General features: G+C 43.1%; 2 protein-coding genes across 2 annotated transcripts in view; one reads left to right on the forward strand and one right to left on the reverse strand.

Moving 5' to 3' along the window:
• Positions 1-19,098, forward strand: part of LOC147114025 (uncharacterized) — a 473,948-nt gene that overhangs the window by 11,639 nt on the left and 443,211 nt on the right. The window contains exons 2-3 of the mRNA XM_085996182.1: positions 2,202-2,209; positions 3,116-3,142. Of these exons, the coding sequence (XP_085852308.1) occupies positions 2,202-2,209; positions 3,116-3,142 (35 nt within the window). The remainder of the gene's footprint in view (positions 1-2,201; positions 2,210-3,115; positions 3,143-19,098) is intronic.
• Positions 6,209-10,738, reverse strand: LOC147114026 (uncharacterized). The gene is made up of 3 exons (XM_085996095.1): positions 9,271-10,738; positions 7,765-8,832; positions 6,209-6,279 (listed from the first exon to the last, which is right to left on the reverse strand). The coding sequence occupies exons 2-3, from the start codon at positions 8,774-8,776 to the stop codon at positions 6,209-6,211; spliced, it is 1,083 nt and encodes a 360-aa protein (XP_085852221.1). The 5' UTR covers positions 8,777-8,832; positions 9,271-10,738.

Raw genomic sequence — 19,098 nt, forward strand, 5'->3', positions numbered from 1 at the left:
TTCAATACGTCCATAGTATACTCTATAATGATTCAGTAGCTACATGGGCCACTTTGTATCTACACTTTGCTTCTGCCCATGGCTTACCACAACAATGTTATTTGTCAGGGCTGGAGGATAGATTTGGCCACTGTGGAGCCATGCTTCCAGTCTCTCTGCTTCCCAGTAGTACTTTTTTGTTATCATAGATGAGCTGGGGGCACAAAAGCTGAGAACTATGGTCATTGCTGCTGGCAGTGCTGTCCCTATTGTTACAATTGGCTGCAGCACTCCTTTAAACAGATCAGCACAGTTCTTTTTTCAAATTTGTTTTTATGAGAAGTGGGCATCGCTGGCAAGACCAGCATTTATTGCCCATCCCTAATTGCCCTTGAGAAGGTGGTGGTGAGCCGCCTTCTTGAACCACTGCAGTTCGTGTGGTGACGGTACTCCCACAGTGCTGTTATTGGGAGTTCCAGGATTTTGACCCAGTGACGACGAAGGATTGGCGATATACTTCTAAGTCAGGATGGTGTGTGACCTGGAGGGGAACTTGGAGGCGGTGGTGTTCCCATGTGCCTGCTGCCCTTGTCCTTCTTGGTGGAAGAGGTCGCGGGTTTGGGAGGTGCTGCCGAAGAAGCCTTGGCGAGTTGCTGCAGTGCATCTTGTAGATGGTACACACTGCATATATGGTACGCCGGTGGTGGAGGGAGTGAATGTTTAAGGTGGTGGATGGGGTGCCAATCAAGCGGGCTGCTTTGCCCTGGATGGTGTCGAACTTCTTGAGTGTTGTTGGAGCTGCACTCATCCAGGCAAGTGGAGATTATTCCATCACACTCCTTACTTGTGCCTTGTAGATGGTGGAAAGACTTTTGGGAGTCAGGAGGTGAGACACTCGCCGCAGAATACCTAGCCTCTGACCTGCTCTTGTTGCCACAGTATTTATGTGGCTGGTCCAGTTAAGTTTCTAGTCAATGGTGACCTCCAGGATGTTGATGGTGGGGGATTCGGTGACGGTAATGCTGTTGAATGTCAAGGAGAGGTGGTTAGACTCTCGCTTGTTGGAGTTAATCATTGCCTGGCACTTCTGTGGCGCGAATGTTACTTGCCACTTCTCAGCCCAAGCCTGAACGTCGTCCAGGTCTTGTTGCATGCGGGCATGAACTGCTTCATTATCTGAGGAGTTGTGAATGGCGTTGAACACTGCAGCCATCAGCGAACATCCCCAATTCTGACTTATGTTGGAAGGAAGGTCATTGATGAAGCAGCTGAAGATGGTTGGGCCGAGGACTGACGGCTTTCCTACTGAACCTCAGTCTGTGGAGGTAGTGCTTCTCACTTATTGCCAAGTAGCTATGCTGGGCTTATAGCTATGTTAGGTGGCATGTTGGTGGGTGTGCCAAGTTCACCTCTGGTGCCAGCTAATATCACTGGCACTGAAAGTAACACCCATAAATTAGAAGTTTGTGGCTGTAAGAGGAAATTAATACTAAAGCTTTAAGGGACCATCTCCTGACAGTCAAGAACCTGGATGGCCTTTAACATCCATTTGAAATGGGAGAGGTTAGCACACTGCACTTTCAGTCTGTGGGAACAGGAAATTGCATGCCTGCCCTTAAGTAGCATATGTTACCAGATTTGCATCGGTATTTTGTATGAGAACACACACGACCAGCGGGGAGGCATAACAGGAATTTCCAGGCTATTTTCTGTTCAAGCTTGGCCCCTATTTTTCACATTTTTCACATTTTTCAGATTTGATCTGATCCATAAAATGTGCAGTAGCATTAGATTCAAGGCTAAAGCTAACCTAGCCATTTGTTAGTTAAGTATTTTTTGATATCATCATACAACTTAACTTAACATTGCAAGTTTTTAACTGTTTGACATTTTACAATGAATTGTAAATATCACCCCATTGTGAATTTTATTTCCTTTTAATAAAATAAGTAAAAGTTGTAAAATGTAATTATTAATGCTACCTACCATACCTATGCTAACCGGGCTTATGTGAATAGGAGTAACCTTACTGTGTTTTGTCTTGAAATTTGGGCTGCTACTACTTAAATAAAGCCTATAATGTCTTACTTGACCATCATGTATGTTTTCTCAGTTGTAATTCCTTATAACACAGATTTGTGCCAAATAGGCTAATAAGAATAGTGTCACAAACAAATTCTTGATATTTTAGCTGATTGTTTTCTCCATCTGTTCTTTTTCAGGATTCCCTGTAAGTATTGTGGATACTACAAAGTTGATTGGGTCCAGTGAGTTAAGGAAATTTATTTCTTCTTTCTCTTTGTCTATTTTTCTTTTCACTTGAGCATTTAATCTAATAGTTTCACATTTCATAATTAATAACATATTTTGGTTAGAAAATTAGGAACAGCTGTTTAGTTTTGCACTCTGTAGATTATCACTGAAGGATTGTGCCTTTTTTGTGGCTATATGAATTGATTGACTAAACGCTTCATGCAAGTGCCCTAAAGCCGGGTTGTCCAACTGCAGCCCTAGGGCCACAGGTACCCCTGAGCCCAGGCAAACTGGCTCTCAAAATCTAGGCAACCCAGCCTTAATTGTGCTCACATTTCTTACTTGCTGTTTGAGTTTTATGGACCTGGAGATTTTGAAAGGGCTGTTTTAGCAATGTTGCCTCACTGGTGGATAAATTCTAAATTAGAACATCGAGATCTACTAATATCTGCAACTTGAGATTTTTGTAAATTAACGAGAGAATCGATTTAAACTTCGTATGACCCTAAAGCTCAGTGGTGCATAATTATGTGTCCTCAAAGACAAAAGTTTGGACACCCCTGCCCTAAAGGAGCTAAGGTAATTAACCATATATCACTCTTTAAATAATTGTTAGTCAGCACATTAAACAATGCTTTCGTCAATGCTCGTTCACGAGGATGAGAAGCAGTGTAATGACAGACGTGGGTTTTCCTGTTTCTTATGTTTTGTTTCTGTAGCACTACTGTCTGGCAGTTTGTGTAAATTATACCTAATGGGTCTTATCGTTTGTTATTTGTTATGAAGCTAGAGAGAATGATCATTTTTGAGCTACAGAAAATAGGATTTTTGCAATAAGGTTTGACTGTTCTCTTTTTTTGTTTCATTCATTCCACACCCACAGGGAGAACCAGGAAGAGATGGCTATCCGGTAAATGGCAATTATGTTTACAACTATTTTATATTTCCTTTGCATTTGCAATGTAAAGAAAGAAAGGTGTCACAATATTCATTTTCAGGTGGTGCATCACATTTCATGATTAATAGCATATTTTGGTTAGAAAATTAGGAACAGCTGTTTAGTTTTGCTTTCTGTAGATTATCACTGAAAAATTGTGCCTTTTTTGTGGGATATGGGTGTAGCTAGCAAGGCCAGCATTTATAGAGTCATAGCGTCATAACGGCACAGAAGGAGGCCATTCAGCCCATCAAGTCCGTGCCGGCTCTCTAGAGCAATCCAGTCATTTATTGCCCATCCCTAATTGCCCTTGAGAAGGTAGTGGTGAGCCGCCTTCTTTAACCGCTGCAGTCTGTGTGGTGAAGGTACTCCCACGGTGCTGTTAGGGAGGGAGTTCCAGCATTTTGACCCAGTGACGATGACGAATTGGTGATATCCTTCTAAGTCAGGATGGTGTGTGACTTGGAGGGGAACTTGGAGGTGGTGGTGTTCCCATGCACCTGCTGCCCTTGTCCTGCTAGGTGGAAGAGGTTGCGGGTTTGGGAGGTGCTGCTGAAGAAGCCTTGGCGAGTTGCTGCAGTGCATCTTGTAGATGGTACACACTGCAGCCACGGTATGCCGGTGGTGGAGGGAGTGGGTGTTTAATGTGGTGGATGGGGTGCCAATCAAGCGGGCTGCTTTGTCCTGGATGGTGTTGAGCTTCTTGAGTGTTGTTGGAGCTGCACTCATCCAGGCAAGTGGAAAGTATTCCATCACACTCCTTACTTGTGCCTTGTAGATGGTGGAAAGGCTTTGGGGAGTCAGGAGGTGAGACACTCGCCGCAGAATACCTAGCCTCTGACCTGCTCTTGTTGCCACAGTATTTATGTGGCTGGTCCAGTTAAATTTCTGGTCAATGGTGACCCCCAGGATGTTGATGGTGGGGGATTCGGCGATGGTAATGCCGTTGAATGTCAAGGGGAGGTGGTTAGACTCTTGCTTGTTGGAGATAGTCATTGCCTGGCATTTCTGTGGCGCGAATGTTACCTGCCATTTATCAGCCCAAGCCTGAATGTCGTCCAGGTCTTGTTGCATGCAGGCATGGACTGCTTCATTATCTGAGGAGTTGTGAATGGCGCTGAACACTGTGCAGTCATCAGCGAACATCCCCATTTCTGACCTTATGTTGGAGGGAAGGTCATTGATGAAGCAGCTGAAGATGGTTGGGCCTAGGACACTGCCCTGAGGAACTCCTGCAGCGATGTCCTGGGGCTGTGATGATTGACCTTCAACCACCACAACCATCTTCCTTTGTGCTAGGTATGACTCCAGCCAGTGGAACATTTTCCCCCTGATTCCCATTGACCAGTTTTACTAGGGCTCCTTGATGCCACACTCTGTCAAATGCTGCCTTCATGTCAAGGGCAGTCACTCTCACCTCACCTCTGGAATTCAGCCCTTTGTCCATGTTTGGACCAAGGCTGTAATGAGTTCGGGAGCCGAGTGGTCTTGGCGGAACCCAAACTGGGCATCAGTGAGCAGGTTATTGGTGAGTAAGTGCCGCTTGATAGCACTGTCGATGACACCTTCCATCAATTTGCTGATGATTGAGAGTAGACTGATGGGGTGGTAATTGGCCGGGTTGGATTTGTCCTGCTTTTTGTGGACAGGACATACCTGGGCAGTTTTCCACATTGTCGGATAGATGCCAGTGTTGTAGCTGTACTGGAACAGCTTGGCTAGAGGCGCGGCTTGTTCTGGAGCACAAGTCTTCAGCACGATAGCCGGGGTGATGTCGGGGCCCACAGTCTTTGCTCTATCCAGAGCGCTCAGCCGTTTCTTGATATCACGTGGAGTGAATCAAATTGGCTGAAGACTGGCTTCTGTGAAGGTGGGGATCTCAAGACTAGGCTGATATGGATCATCCACTCGGCACTTCTGGCTGAAGATGGTTGCAAACGCTTCAGCCTTGTCTTTTGCACTCACGTGCTGGGTTCCACCATCATTGAGGATGGGGATATTCATGGAGCCTCCTCCTCTCGTTAGTTATTTAATGATCCACCACCATTCATGTCTGGATATGGCAGGACTGCAAATCTTTGATCTGATCCATTGATTGTGGGATCACTTAGCCCTGTCTATAGCATGCTGCTTCCGCTTTTTAGCTTGCATGTAGTCCTGTGTTGCAGCTTCCCCAGGGTGGTACCTCATTTTTAGGTACGCCTGGTGCTGCTCCTGGCATGCACTTCTGCACTCCTTATTAAACCAGGGTTGGTCCCCTGGCTTGGTGGTAACGGTAGACTGAGGGATATGCCGGGCTATGAGGTTACAGATTGTGATGGAATATAACTCTGCTGCTGCTGATAGTTCACAGCCCCTCATGGATGCCCAGTTTTGAGCTACTAGATCTGTTCTGATTCTATCCCATTTAGCACGGTGGTAGTGCCACACAACATGATGGAGGGTGTTCTCAGTGTGAAGACGGGACTTTGTCTCCAGAATGACTGTGTGGTGGTCACTGCTACCAATGCAGTCATGGACAGATGCATCTGCGTCAGGTAGATTGGTGAGGACGAGATCAAGTAGGTTTTTCCTTTGTGTTGGTTCTCTCGCCACCTGTCGCAGGCCCAGACTGGCAGTTATGTCCTTCAGGACTCGGCCAGCTCGGTCAGTAGTGGTGCTAAAGTCCCCCACCCAGAGTACATTCTGTGCCCTTGCTACTCTCGGTGCTTCTTCCAAGTGGTATTCAACATGGAGGCGTACTGATTCATCAGCTGAGGGAGGACAGTAGGCGGTAATCAGCAGGAGGTTTCCTTGCCCATGTTTGACCTGAAGCCATGAGACCTTATGGCCCTCTCTAAGCCTCTCTACCTCTCTCTTCTTTTAAGATGTTTCTTAAAACCTACCTTTTTAACCAAACTTTTGACCTCTCCTAATATCTCCTTATGTGGCTCGGTGTCAAAATTTGTTTGATAACACTCCTATGAAGCGCCTTGGGACATTTGACTGTGTTATAGTTGCTATATAAATGCAAGTTGTTGTTGCTCAACCACCGTAACTTCACCGGAAATCCCATTTATGTGCATAAAAGGGGTTTTCACTGGAGTTACGGTGGCGGAGTGGGTGAAACTCTGAAGAAATTTTTCCAACGTAGCAATAGCCAATTCATAAGTTTCACAGTCCAAAATATACTTATACACATCCGGAGCAATGTAGTTGATTAGTATATCCAACTTATTTAGAGATTGCTGATCCAACACACCCAAAAAGTTTTTAAATGTACGATACCAATGTTTCCATTGATCATCCACTCCTGCAGAATTAGGGTCAGCATTAAATCGTTCCAGCAAAAGGTTAATAAATTGAAATAAAGAGTAGATTGCCTTTCAAAAGCTAGGCTTTATTAACCTTAAAAAACCAGCAAGTACATGTTGAGCACCCAGTCTCAACCAAACTGTAGAAAACTGAATTTAAGATGGCCACCACAGGTCACATGGAATCAACTAACCAATAAGTTTACAGCATATATCTCAAGGCAGGAAAACAGGCAACCAATTACAATGCTTCTTATAAAACAAGAATAATCACACCACTATAGAATGACATGTTATTGATCATTACATCCCCCTTTCTTTGAGGTTTAACAAAATCAATATCAATCAACTTTCAAGAAAACAATAAAGATAATATCAGTAACACTTTTGTTAGTGCTCTATAAACATAAACATTTTCAAAACAGTCAACACATTTTCAAAGCTTTACATTGTACTCAAAGATTAAGTCTATCAGGCTTTTTTACTTCACGTGTGGATCTTCTCAACACGGGTAAGTCTGATGTGTCTTCATGAGATTGTACTGGCGGTGAATGACAAGATGCAGTTGCGGCATTGTCATCAATCTGCTCTTGTATAGATCGAGGTCTCCTTGCGATCTTTGCTTGGAGAGGGTTTCAGTGTTTCCTTCACTCTTCATGCCATAACTCTCAATGTAGTCAATGCACTCTCGAAAAACTGCTGGCAGCTGGATCCCATCATACAGCATAGTCCTCTCAGCAGCCTTGGCTAATGGAACACCAAAGATTGACCTGAGGGAAGAAGGAATATCCACCGGAACTGCTTTCTGCTCTGGTGCAGGCTTCTTCTTTTTCTTTTTCTCTTTCCACTGCTTAACAACATCTGCTGCGGTTATATCTTTGGACTTTTTCTCCTTGTGTTTTTCCTCCTTGTGCTTTTCTTCCTTTGGCTTCTCTTTGACCTTAAAGTCTTTTTCTTTCTTCTTGGAGAAACTAGGCTTTTTGAAGACATGGATACCCTTTGGCCTTTTCATCCTTGATGGGCTCTCTGCTTCATCACCTGAGTCATCTGGTCTGCTTATGGCACAGTTTATACGGTAGACTCTCTTGACCAGTTCTAAGTCTTCACAAGCTTTGTCACCTAGTATCGAATCAAGTCTTTCAGCCACAACAGAAAACATGAGATGATGCACTTTGTCTTTGACTGTCACTTTAAGTCTGCATACACCTAAGCTATCTATTTTCTGTCCATTATAGCTCTTCAGTAGTACTGACTTTTTCTGTATTTTGGGCTTTTCTTTCATATTTTTTATGTCACTCATACTGATTAAGTTTGCTTTTGCCCCAGTGTCCAGTTTCAATGTAACTAATGCTCCATTTATCTGCAGTGGGATCATCCATTTGTCCACTTTTACTGCATTGACTTTATGTTCAGCATTGTCCATTTCTGAGGGCTGCACATTTTCTGTATCTTTTTTGATATCGTCACATGACACCATTCCTACAAAAAATGTCTCACTTAAATCAGTGTCCTCAATCACATTAACTTGTTGCCCTTTCGTTGTTTTTACTTTTGAAAAGCATTGTTTGGCAAAGTGATTCTTTCCATTACACTTTGTGCACATTTTTCCAAATGCTGGGCATTGTCTTAACTGGTGTTTGTAACCACAGCGTTTACAATTAAAAATGTCATCCTCCGATTGCTTTTCATTTCTGTTCTGCCCATGTTTCTTCCCCTTATAGGACACAGCACCGACAGCAGCATTATCACCCATTACAATCGCATCATTATTGATTTCACTGAAAGTCTTCGCGTGCTTTCGAGCTGGCTCGCTGGCTTGGCATATTTTCACTGCATTTTCCAAATTTAGTTTGGTTTCTCTCAACAGACGTTCCCTGACTTTTTTATCATGAATACCAAACACAATCTGGTCACGAATCATGGATGATTTCAGCTCAGAGAAATTACATGTCTGTGCTTTCAGTTTCAGATCAGTTATAAAGCTATCAAAAGTCTCATTTTGCTGCTGTGTCCTTGAACAGAACATGTATCTTTCATAGGTCTCATTCTTTTTGGGAGAGCAATGTGCATCAATTTTTTTTAGCACATCTTCTAATTTTTCTCTGTTCTCCTCTGGTTTAAATACAAATGTATTAAATACCTCTATCGCCTGTGGGCCTGCAACCGTAAGCAGCAACGCTATCTTCCTTGCGTCTGGCTTCGTACCGAATCCGATGGCTGCAATGTAGAGTTCGAATTGTTGTTTAAAAGTCTGCCAATTGTAGTCGACATTTCGCTCGAGATTCAAACGCTCTGGTGGCTTCAAATTCTCCATGTCGCTTTTCACAATTTTCAGCAGATCTTCACCATCCTGGTACCATCTTATGTTCACTAATAAATAGACATTTTTATTATGAATACAGCTAGCTTTTGCTAGACACTTTTATTGAGCACATGTGGACTAGGTACAGTATCTGTAGAGGCTTCCATCTTGACTGCTGCCTTGTGGGTAGCCTAATGCCTCATGGGTAATGTAGTCTTAATATACATACAGCTGGGTAGTGTAGTCTTATACATACAGCTATATACAGCTCTACACAGCTCTACGGCTCCACCTAGTGTCCACTATAGAATGACATGTTATTGATCATTACACTCATGTCTCCTATTCAGTTGTGCCATAGGCCATTGAAGAAAAGATTCTTATTGTCATCAAGGTTAGAAATATCAGCTTATACCATCTCATACTAGCTTTTTATCTTGTATGATCTGGTTTTGACCCAAGTTCTACTACTTAAAATGAATTGTGCAATCAACTGTTTTGCTTACCAGATGTGACAGATGGATTTTAAGTTCAGGAGTTCGACTTGTTTGAACTGGAACTAATTCAAACTCATTTTTACTTGTCAGAGTTTGATGTTTCAACATGGGGTGAAATGGTGAAAAAAGTGGTCTAAATTGGAAGAAAGTCAATGAATGTAATCGTTTAGTGGTAAAAATAAATAGTCTTTTTGTAAATGGTTCATCTGCAGTCCAGTTTTAGTGACCACAACATATACTGTTAAAAATATTGTCATCATTACATTGTTTTTATGAAGTGTGAATCTTTTAATAGCTAAATGATGAAAGTTGTCAGAATGCTTGATATTTATACCGCCGAAGGTATTGGCCTGGAATTCCCTTGATTGAAGGCAAGACAAACATACAATGGGGTGTGGGTCAAGTCAACTATAATTATCGGTCGTGCCACCTGGACGGAGGGGCCACGGGCACTGACTGCCAACACCCTCAAGCGAAATGCAGAACAGTGCCACAAGAAGTTCCACATCCTCAGCAGGGCAGGCAAGGTAACACGCTGCACACGTCCAGCTAGTTCCATTAGTTGTGTCAGTTTTCTTGTGGTATAGCAAATAGGTTACCTCTTTTAATCTTAAAGCCATACAAAATGAAGACACTGGGGTAGATTTTCATGTATTGCCAAGGTGTAAATTAGCACCTGGACAGATCGCGGAGAAGAACATCTAGGATCGCGTGCCCATACCGTGGCCTGATTTATTTATTTTCTATTAATTTAAATAGAAGGAAAGTAGGGAGGATCTTGTTTCAGGCATGTGAACCCTGCACAATTTGGCTCTCTACTCCATGCCTCACCTAGGTGAAATTTACACCCAGGCAGTACCGATGAAACGCTACTCTGCTGCCTCCTGAGTTTCAAGCAGCTGTAGTAATCCGCTTGGTGTATTTCTCAACAACACCTTGTGAAGTTAGGGGTCATGTTTGGGACTGACAGGCGTCTGTCTACCCCAGCCCCCCTCGAAAAATCGTGCTGCCTCCTCTTCTGGCATTTCCAAGGCCCTCCTGATTTTCCTCCCTGCCAGGCCTCTTACATGACCTTAAGAAACAGCACAACTAAACTCAATCCTGTGCTCACCCGACATACACACACACACTCCTGCATAGGTCACTGGATAGCAATTAAAAGCAGGAACATCGGCTGATTTGTTTGCTACCCTAACCCCAAGGCATCAGGTCAATTATGGTGCCATCCCGACAGATACCTACTAATTCAGTATGGAATAGGGATCAAGTCTGGAGCCTCCCTTGTTTGTATGGCTGCATATCACACTAGGCACTATATTTTACACACTGCTGTTTACTTACAGCTTCATTTTAAACTACTTCTGGTACATTTTTACCTTGATGCACCAGTGTACCACAGGAATGCAGTGGAATTATTGCATAACATAGTACAGATGATGTGGTTATTCTTTCTCTCCCCCCCCCCCCCACCCCTGCCAGGAGAAATAGTTTTAAAAGAACACATTGAAAACAAATCTGGGAGACTAGGTGGCAAAATCCCTGAGACACAAGCCTTTTACCTGGTGGACCTGGGTTCAAATTCAGCCCAGGCTCTGTTCATCCCAGGAACCAGTCTGGTGAACCTTTGTTGCACTCCCTCTATGGCAAGTATATCCTTCCTTAGGTAAGGAGACCAAAATTGTACCCAGTACTCCAGGTGTGGTCTCACCAAGGCCCTATGTAATTGGAGTAAGACTTCTTTACTCCTGTACTCAAATCCTCTTGTAATGAAGGCCAGCATACCATTTGCTTTCCTAACGGCTTGCTGCACCTGCACATTCACTTTCAGTGACTCATGTACAAGGACACCCAGGTCCCTTTGAGCATCTGCATTCCCCAATCTTTCACCATTTAGGAAATACTCTGTGACATGAATCAGTCATTCATGAAAGAAAGACTTATGAAATGATAATGAGCGGCCTACGGGTGGCGTTGTCCAGGGAGAGTATAAATACTCGGGCACGGGCCCAGCTTGCGCAGGACATTCTTAACAGGAACTAGTGAAGAACACAACTAGACCTCCATGTTGTAAAACAGTTGATTAAAGCTTTGTTTAACGCATAGACCAAGTGCCTAGTAGTTTTCTTACGTCACTCTGCCTTTTTTTTCTACCAAAGTGGATAACTTCACATTTATCCACATTATATTCCATCTGCCATGCTCTTGCCCACTCACTGAGCCTGTCGAGATCCCTTTGAAGCCTCTTCACATCCTCTTCGCAACTGACACTGCCACCTAGCTTTGTATCATCAGCAAATTTGGAAATGTTACATTTAGTCTCTTCATCCAAATCATTGATATAGATTGTGAATAGCTAGAGCCCAAGCACCGATCCTTGTGGTACCCCACTAGTCACAGCCTGCCATCCTGAAAAAGACCCATTTAGCCCTACTCTTTGTTTTCTGTCTGTTAACCAATTCTCAATCCATGCCAGTATATTACCCCCAATTCCATGTGCCCTAATTTTGTTCACCAACCTCTTGTGTGGGACCTTATAAGAACATAAGAACATAAGAAATAGGAGCAGGAGTAGGCCAATTGGCCCCTCGAGCCTGCTCCGCCATTCAATAAGATCATGGCTGATCTGATCCTAACTGCCAATCCACTATGACAGGACTATCTCCTGAATCGAACAGCATTAGACACACGAAAACAGGAGCAGGATCAGGCTACACGGCCCCTGGGCCCGCTCCGCTACCCACAGGGCCATGACCTATCCGAACCTAGACTCATGTCCAAATTCCTGCCCGCTCCCCGTAACCCTTAATTCCCTTTTCTACTAGGAAACTGTCTATTTCTGTTTTAAATTTATGTAATGATGTAGCTTCGACAGCTTTTTGGGGCAGCATATTCCATGGACCTACCACCCTCTGAGTGAAGTAGTTCCTCCTCATCTCAGTTTTGAAAGAGCAGCCCCTTATTCTAAGACTATGCCCCCTAGTTCTAGTTTCACCCATCATCTGGAACATCCTCCCTGCATCCACCCGATCCAACCCCTTCATAATCTTATATGTTTCAATAAGATCGCCTCTCATTCTTCTGAACTCCAATGAGTAGAGTCCCAATCTACTCAACCTCTCCTCATATGTCCATCCCCTCATCCCCGGGATTAATCGAGTGAACCTTCTTTGTACTGACTCGAGAGCAAGTATGTCCTTTCTTAAGTATGGACACCAAAACTGTATGCAGTATTCCAGGTGCGGTCTCACCAATACTTTGTACAACTGAAGCAATACCTCCCTATTTTTATATTCTATCCCCCTAGCAATGAAAGCCAACATTCCATTGGCCTTCTTAATCACTTGCTGCACCTGCATACTAACCTTTTGAGTTTCGTGCGCCAGGACCCCCAGATCCCTTTGTACTTCAGTACTTTCAAGTTTCTTGCCATTAAGATAATAACTTGCTCTACGATTTTTTCTGCCAAAGTGCATAACCTCACACTTTCCAGTATTGTATTCCATCTGCCAAATCTCTGCCCACTTACTTAGCCTGTCTATGTCCCCTTGCAGGTTTTTTATGTCCTCCTCACTCACTACTTTCCCTCCCATCTTAGTATCATCTGCAAACTTTGATGTGTTACACTCGGTCCCCTCCTCCAAATCGTTAATATAGATTGTAAAGAGTTGGGGACCCAGCACTGACCCCTGCGGAACACCACTGGTTACTGATTGCCAGTCTGAATATGAACCATTTATCCCAACTCTCTGCCTTCTGTTAGATAGCCAATCCTCTATCCATGCCAGAATATTACCCCCAATCCCGTGATTTTTTATCTTAAGCAATAATCTTTTGTGTGGCACCTTGTCAAATGCCTTTTGGAAGTCTAAATACACTACGTCCACTGGTTCACCTTTATCCACCCTATATGTTACTTCCTCAAAGAACTCCAGCAAATTTGTCAAACATGACTTCCCCTTCATAAAACCATGCTGACTTTGTCTTATTAAATTATGATTATCCAAATGTCCTGTTACTGTCTCCTTAATAATGGACTCCAAAATTTTACCTACCACAGATGTTAGGCTAACCGGACTATAGTTTCCAGCCTTCTGTCTACTGCCCTTTTTAAATAAGGGTGTTACATTAGCAGTTTTCCAGTCTGCCGGGACCTTTGCTGAGTCCAGGGAGTTTTGGAAGATTATTACCAATGCATCCACAATCCCTACCGCCACTTCCCTCAAAACCCTGGGATGTAAGCCATCAGGTCCAGGTGATTTATCCGCCTTGAGTCCCATTATTTTACCAAGTATTACTTCCTTAGTGATTTTAATCGTATTTAGCTCCTCCCCCCCTAGAGCCCCCTGCTTGTCAAGTGTTGGGATATTCTTGGTGTCCTCTACTGTAAAGACTGATACAAAATATTCATTCAGTGTTTTTGCCATCTCCATATTTCCCACCATTAATTTCCCAGTCTCATCCTCTAAGGGACCAACATTTACTTTAGCCACCCTTTTTCTTTTTATATAACTATAAAAACTCTTACTATCTGTCTTTATATTTTTTGCTAATTTACTTTCATATTCTATCTTCCCTTTCTTAATCAATCTTTTTGTTATTTTTTGCTGTCTTTTAAAGTTTTCCCAATCCTCTATCCTCCCACTAGATTTGGCTACCTTATATGCCCTTGTTTTTAGTCGAATACTATCCTTAATTTCTTTACTTAGCCACGGATGGCTGTCTTTTCTTTTACACCCTTTTTTTCTCAGTGGAATATACTTTTTTTGGAATTTGTAAAATAACTCCTTAAATGTACACCACTGATCATGTATCGTCTTATCCTTTAACCTATTTTCCCAATCCACTTTACTCAATTCCGCTCTCATACCTTCATAGTCTCCTTTATTCAAGCTTAGCACGCTTGTTTGAGATACAGCCCCCTCACCCTCTAACTGAATATGGAATTCAACCATGTTATGGTCACTCATTCCAAGGGGATCCTTTACTAGGACATTTTTAATTAATCCTGTCTCGTTACACAGGACCAGATCTAAGGTTGCTTGCCCCCTGGTTGGTTCAGTTGCATACTGCTCAAGAAACCCATCCCTAATACATTCAATGAACTCATCCTCAAGGCAGCCCTGCCCAATTTGATTCGTCCAATTTATATGATAGTTAAAATCCCCCATAATTATAGATGTTCCCTTATTACAAGCCTCAACTATTTCCTGATTGATACTCCGTCCAACCGAGTTGCGACTGTTTGGAGGCCTATATACTACACCCACTAGTGTTTTTTTCCCCTTATTATTCCTTATCTCCACCCAAACTGTTTCATTATCCTGATCCTTTGACCCAATATCATTTCTCTGTATTACAGTGATTCCTTCCTTTATTAACATAGCCACCCCACCTCCCCTTCCTTCCTGCCTGTCCTTCCTGATTGTTAAATAACCTGGTATGTTTAATTCCCAGGCATTGTCACCCTGCAGCCATGTTTCTGTAATGGCCACAAGATCATACCCATATGTAGCTATTTGTGCCTTTAACTCGTCTATTTTGTTACGAATGCTATGTGCATTCAGATAGAGAACTTTCAAATATGTTTTGTGACACTTAGTTCCTGCTATTGCCCTTTTTATTACTTTACCTTTTACTCCACACCTTCTACCCCTTCCTGACACGCTCTGGTTTTTAATTTCCCCACTGCTACCTAAGTCTTTGACCTTCTCTGTTGTCATTTTTATTATTTGCTCTCTAGGAACCTCCCCCCCACTAGTTAGTTTAAAGCCCTCTCTACAGCCCTAGTTATATGATCCGCCAGGACTCTAGTCCCAGCACTGGCCAAGTGAAGCCCGTCCCAACGGAACAGCTCCCTCCTGTCCCAGTACTGGTGTCAGTGTCCCAGGAAGCAAAACCCATTTCTCCCACACCAGTCTTTGAGCCACGCATTTAACTCTCTTATTTTATTTGTCCTAGCCAAATTCGCTCGTGGCTCAGGTAATAATCCAGAGATTATTACACTTGTGGTTCTGCTTTTTAATTTGGACCCTAGCTGCTCAAACTCCCTCAGCAGAACCTCCTTCCTTGTCCTATCTATGTCGTTGGTACCAACATGGACCACAACAACCGGATCCTCCCCCTCCCACTCCAAGTTTCTGTCCAGCCCAGAGGAGATGTCCTTAACCCTGGCACCGGGTAGGCAACACAGCCTACGGGACTCTCGCTCTTGGCTGCAGAGAACTCTATCTATCCCCCTAATAATACTATCCCCTACCACTACAACATTTCTATTTACTCCCCCCTCTTGAATGGCCCCCCTCTCCACGGTGCTGTGGCCAGGTTGCTCATCCTCCCTGCAGCCCCTGCTTCCGTCTCCACAGGGAGTAAGAAGCTCGAACCTGTTGGACAAGAGCAAGGGCTGCGGCTCCTCCAACACTACCTTCTGGATCCCCGTACCTGCCTCACTCGTGGTCACACCGTCCTGTCCCTGACCATGGGCTACATCTGAATTAATTAACTTCATAGGTGTGACCACCTCCTGAAACACAGAGTCCAGGTACTTCTCCCCCTCCCTGATGTGTCGCAGTATCTGAAGCTCAGACTCCAGCTCATCAACACGGAGCTGGAGATCCTGTAGCAGCAGACACTTGTCACAGATGTAATCACCGTTAGCCTCAATGGGGTCTACCGGCTCCCACATCTCGCAACAGTAACACATCATCTGCTCCATTCTATGTAATTAATTATAAAAAAAATTATTTAATTAATTGGATTTAGATTAAATCAATCCCTCTAAATTACACCAGTTTAATGGTTAACCAACTGTCTCCCTTACAGCACAGACCCTAGAAAAAAACCGCCGAATTTAAGCTTGTAATAAAAAGAAGAAATACTCACCAACCAATCCAACCAATCACTTACCTGCTTCCTGGTGACGTCACTCTTGGATTATTTTTTACCTCTCTCCTCTGCTGTTGATTTGGTATGCCTCTGGTCGCTGCCGCTGGTTTTTATGCCGGGTTATAGCTCCTCCTCCTGACCTCGCTGCTCACTCCTTGGTCCGATGCTGGTCTCGGGCCTCTGGTCGCTGCTGCTGGTTTTTATGCCGGGTTATAGCTCCTCCTCCTGACCTCGCTGCTCACTCCTAGGTCCGATGCTGGTCTTCTGAAAATCCAGATACACCACATCTACCGGTTTCCCTTTGTCTACTCCACTAGTTACATCCTCAAAGAACTCCAATAGGTTTGTCAAACAGGATTTCCCTTTCATAAATCCATGTTGACTCTGCCCAATCTTACTATTAGTTTCTAAGTGCCCAGTTATTGCATCCTTTATAATAGATTCCAGCATTTTCCCAACTACCGATGTGAGGCTAACAGGTCTGTAGTTCCCCGTTTTCTCTCTCCCTCCTTTCTTAAATAGCGAGGTTACATTTGCTATCCTCCAATCTGCAGGAATCGTTCCAGAATCTATAGAATTTTTGAAGATGACAACCAATGCGTCCACTATTCCAATGGCCAACTCTTTCAAAACCCTAGGATGTAGGTTATCCGGTCCTTGGGATTTATTGACTTTTAGTCCCATTAATTTTGCTAGTACGTACTGTTTTTTTACTAATAATAATTTCTTTACGTTCTTCATTCTCGTCACACGCTTGGTTTTCTCGTATTTCTGGGAGGTTTTTTGTGTCTTCCTCCATGAAGACAGAAACAAAGTATTTAATTAATTTCTCTGCCATTTCCTCATTCCCCATTATAAATTCTCCCGTCTCTGACTGTAAAGGACCTACATTTACCTTTGCCAGTCTTTTCCTTTTCACATACCTATAGAAGCTTTTACAATCCGTTTTTATATTTTTCGCTAGTTTGTGCTCATATTCCATTTTCCCTTTGTTTATCAATTTCTTGGTCCCCCTTTGCTGATTTCTAAAAAGATCATCCTCAAGCTGACCGCTTTTTCTGGCAACTTTATAAGCTTCCTCCTTTGACTTAATACTAGCTTTAATTTCTTTTGTTAGCCATGGTTGGATAACTTTTCCTTTTGGGTTCTAATGCCCTAGAGGAATATATGTTTGTTGCAAATTATGCATTATTTCCTTGAATGTTAGCCATTGTATGTCCACCTTCATACCTTTTAGTGTAGTCTCCCAATCTACCATGGCCAACTTGTCCCTCATATACTGTTTAGATTGAAGACCTTAGTTTCAGATTGGACTACATCACTCTCAAACTTAATGTAAAATTCAATCATATTACGGTCACTTGTCCCTAAAGGCCCCTTTACCACAAGATTATTGATTAGCCCTTTCTCATTACACAGTACCAGATCCAGAATAGCCTGTTCCCTGGTTGGTTCCTCCACATACTGATCCAGGAAACCATCTCGCATGCATTCCAAGAATTCGTCCTCCACACCATTAGTGGCAATTTGATTTGCCCAGTCAATATGTAGATTAAAGTCCCCCATGATTACCGTATTGCCCTTGTTACATGCACTTCTAATCTCTTGATTGATACTGTGCCCTACATTACCATTACTGTTTGGTGGCTTATACACAACTCCCACCAATGTTTTCCGCCCTTTGCTGTTTCTTAGCACCACCCAAACTGATTCCAGTTCTACATCACGATCTGCCAAGCCAAGATCTTTTATCTCTACCGTACCGATCTCATCCCTTATTAACAGCGCTATGCCACCTCCTTTTCCTTTTTGTCTGTCCTTCCTAAATGTTGAGTACCCTGGAACATTCAGTTCCCAGCTTTGGTTATCCTGCAACCATGTCTCTGTAATGGCGATTACATCATACCCATTTACTTCTATTAGTGCCATTAATTCATCCACCTTGTTGCGAGTGCCTTCAACTTTGCCTGTTTAATATTTTTCTGCACTTTGACCCTCTTTACTGTTGGCCTTTGTTTCTGCTCCCTGCTAGTTTTGCTGACTACTTTTCTAACTTGCACTTCCAGCTTTGTTTCTCTCCGTTCTGGGCCCACACTTAGGTTCACAGCCCCCTGGCAAATTAGTTTAAATCCTTCCCAACAGCACTAGCTGTTTCGTTGTTTAGTTTTTTATTTAAGTGTGAATGGTAACCTATTTTTACATAAGTACAAAAACATTGTAAAACTTCTTCATTTTGATATTTAGTATGATCGTACTGGCAGCAGGGTGCTTTTCCCTTTTTTTTCCTCTACAGACTGCGCTCCAATGTATATCCTATATATCAAAAATCAGCTTATACCACAGTGCCTTCATATGAAACTTTGAATGCTGATTTTACTACATATGGAACTTTGTTATTGGTTAGCACAAGCGGCAAATGAATGGGTTACCTGGAGCTATTTTATTTGTACACAAACACTCAATTAGCAAAGACAAGTAGTCCTATAACTAATGCTTCTACTTGTCTGCGATTTTACAGCTGTGGAATCTGTCAAGGTATTTACCTTTGGCTGCAGAATAGCCTCCCCATCTCAAGAGTTGTCCATTCCCAATGTTTCTCTACCTTTTACAATTAAAGAAAGACTTGCATTTATATAGCGCCTTTCATGACCACCGGATCTCAAAGCGCTTTACAGCCAATGAAGTACTTTTTGAAGTGCAGTCAGTGTTGTAATGTGGGAATCGCGGCAGCCAATTTGCATACAGTAAGCTCCCACAAACAGCAACGTAATAATGTTCATATCATCTGTTTCAGTAATGTTGATTGAGGGATAAATATTGGCCAAGACACCAGGGATAACTCCCCTGTTCTTCTTCGAAATAATGCCATGGGATCTTTTACGTCCACCTGAGAGAGCAGACGGGGCCTCGATTTAACGTCTCGTCCGAAAGACGGCACCTCCGACAGTGCAGCAC

Source organism: Somniosus microcephalus, chromosome 8, assembly GCF_052327205.1.
Source record: "Somniosus microcephalus isolate GS21.2 chromosome 8, FLI_Smic_1.0, whole genome shotgun sequence".
Classification (NCBI taxonomy): Eukaryota; Metazoa; Chordata; class Chondrichthyes; order Squaliformes; family Somniosidae; genus Somniosus; species Somniosus microcephalus.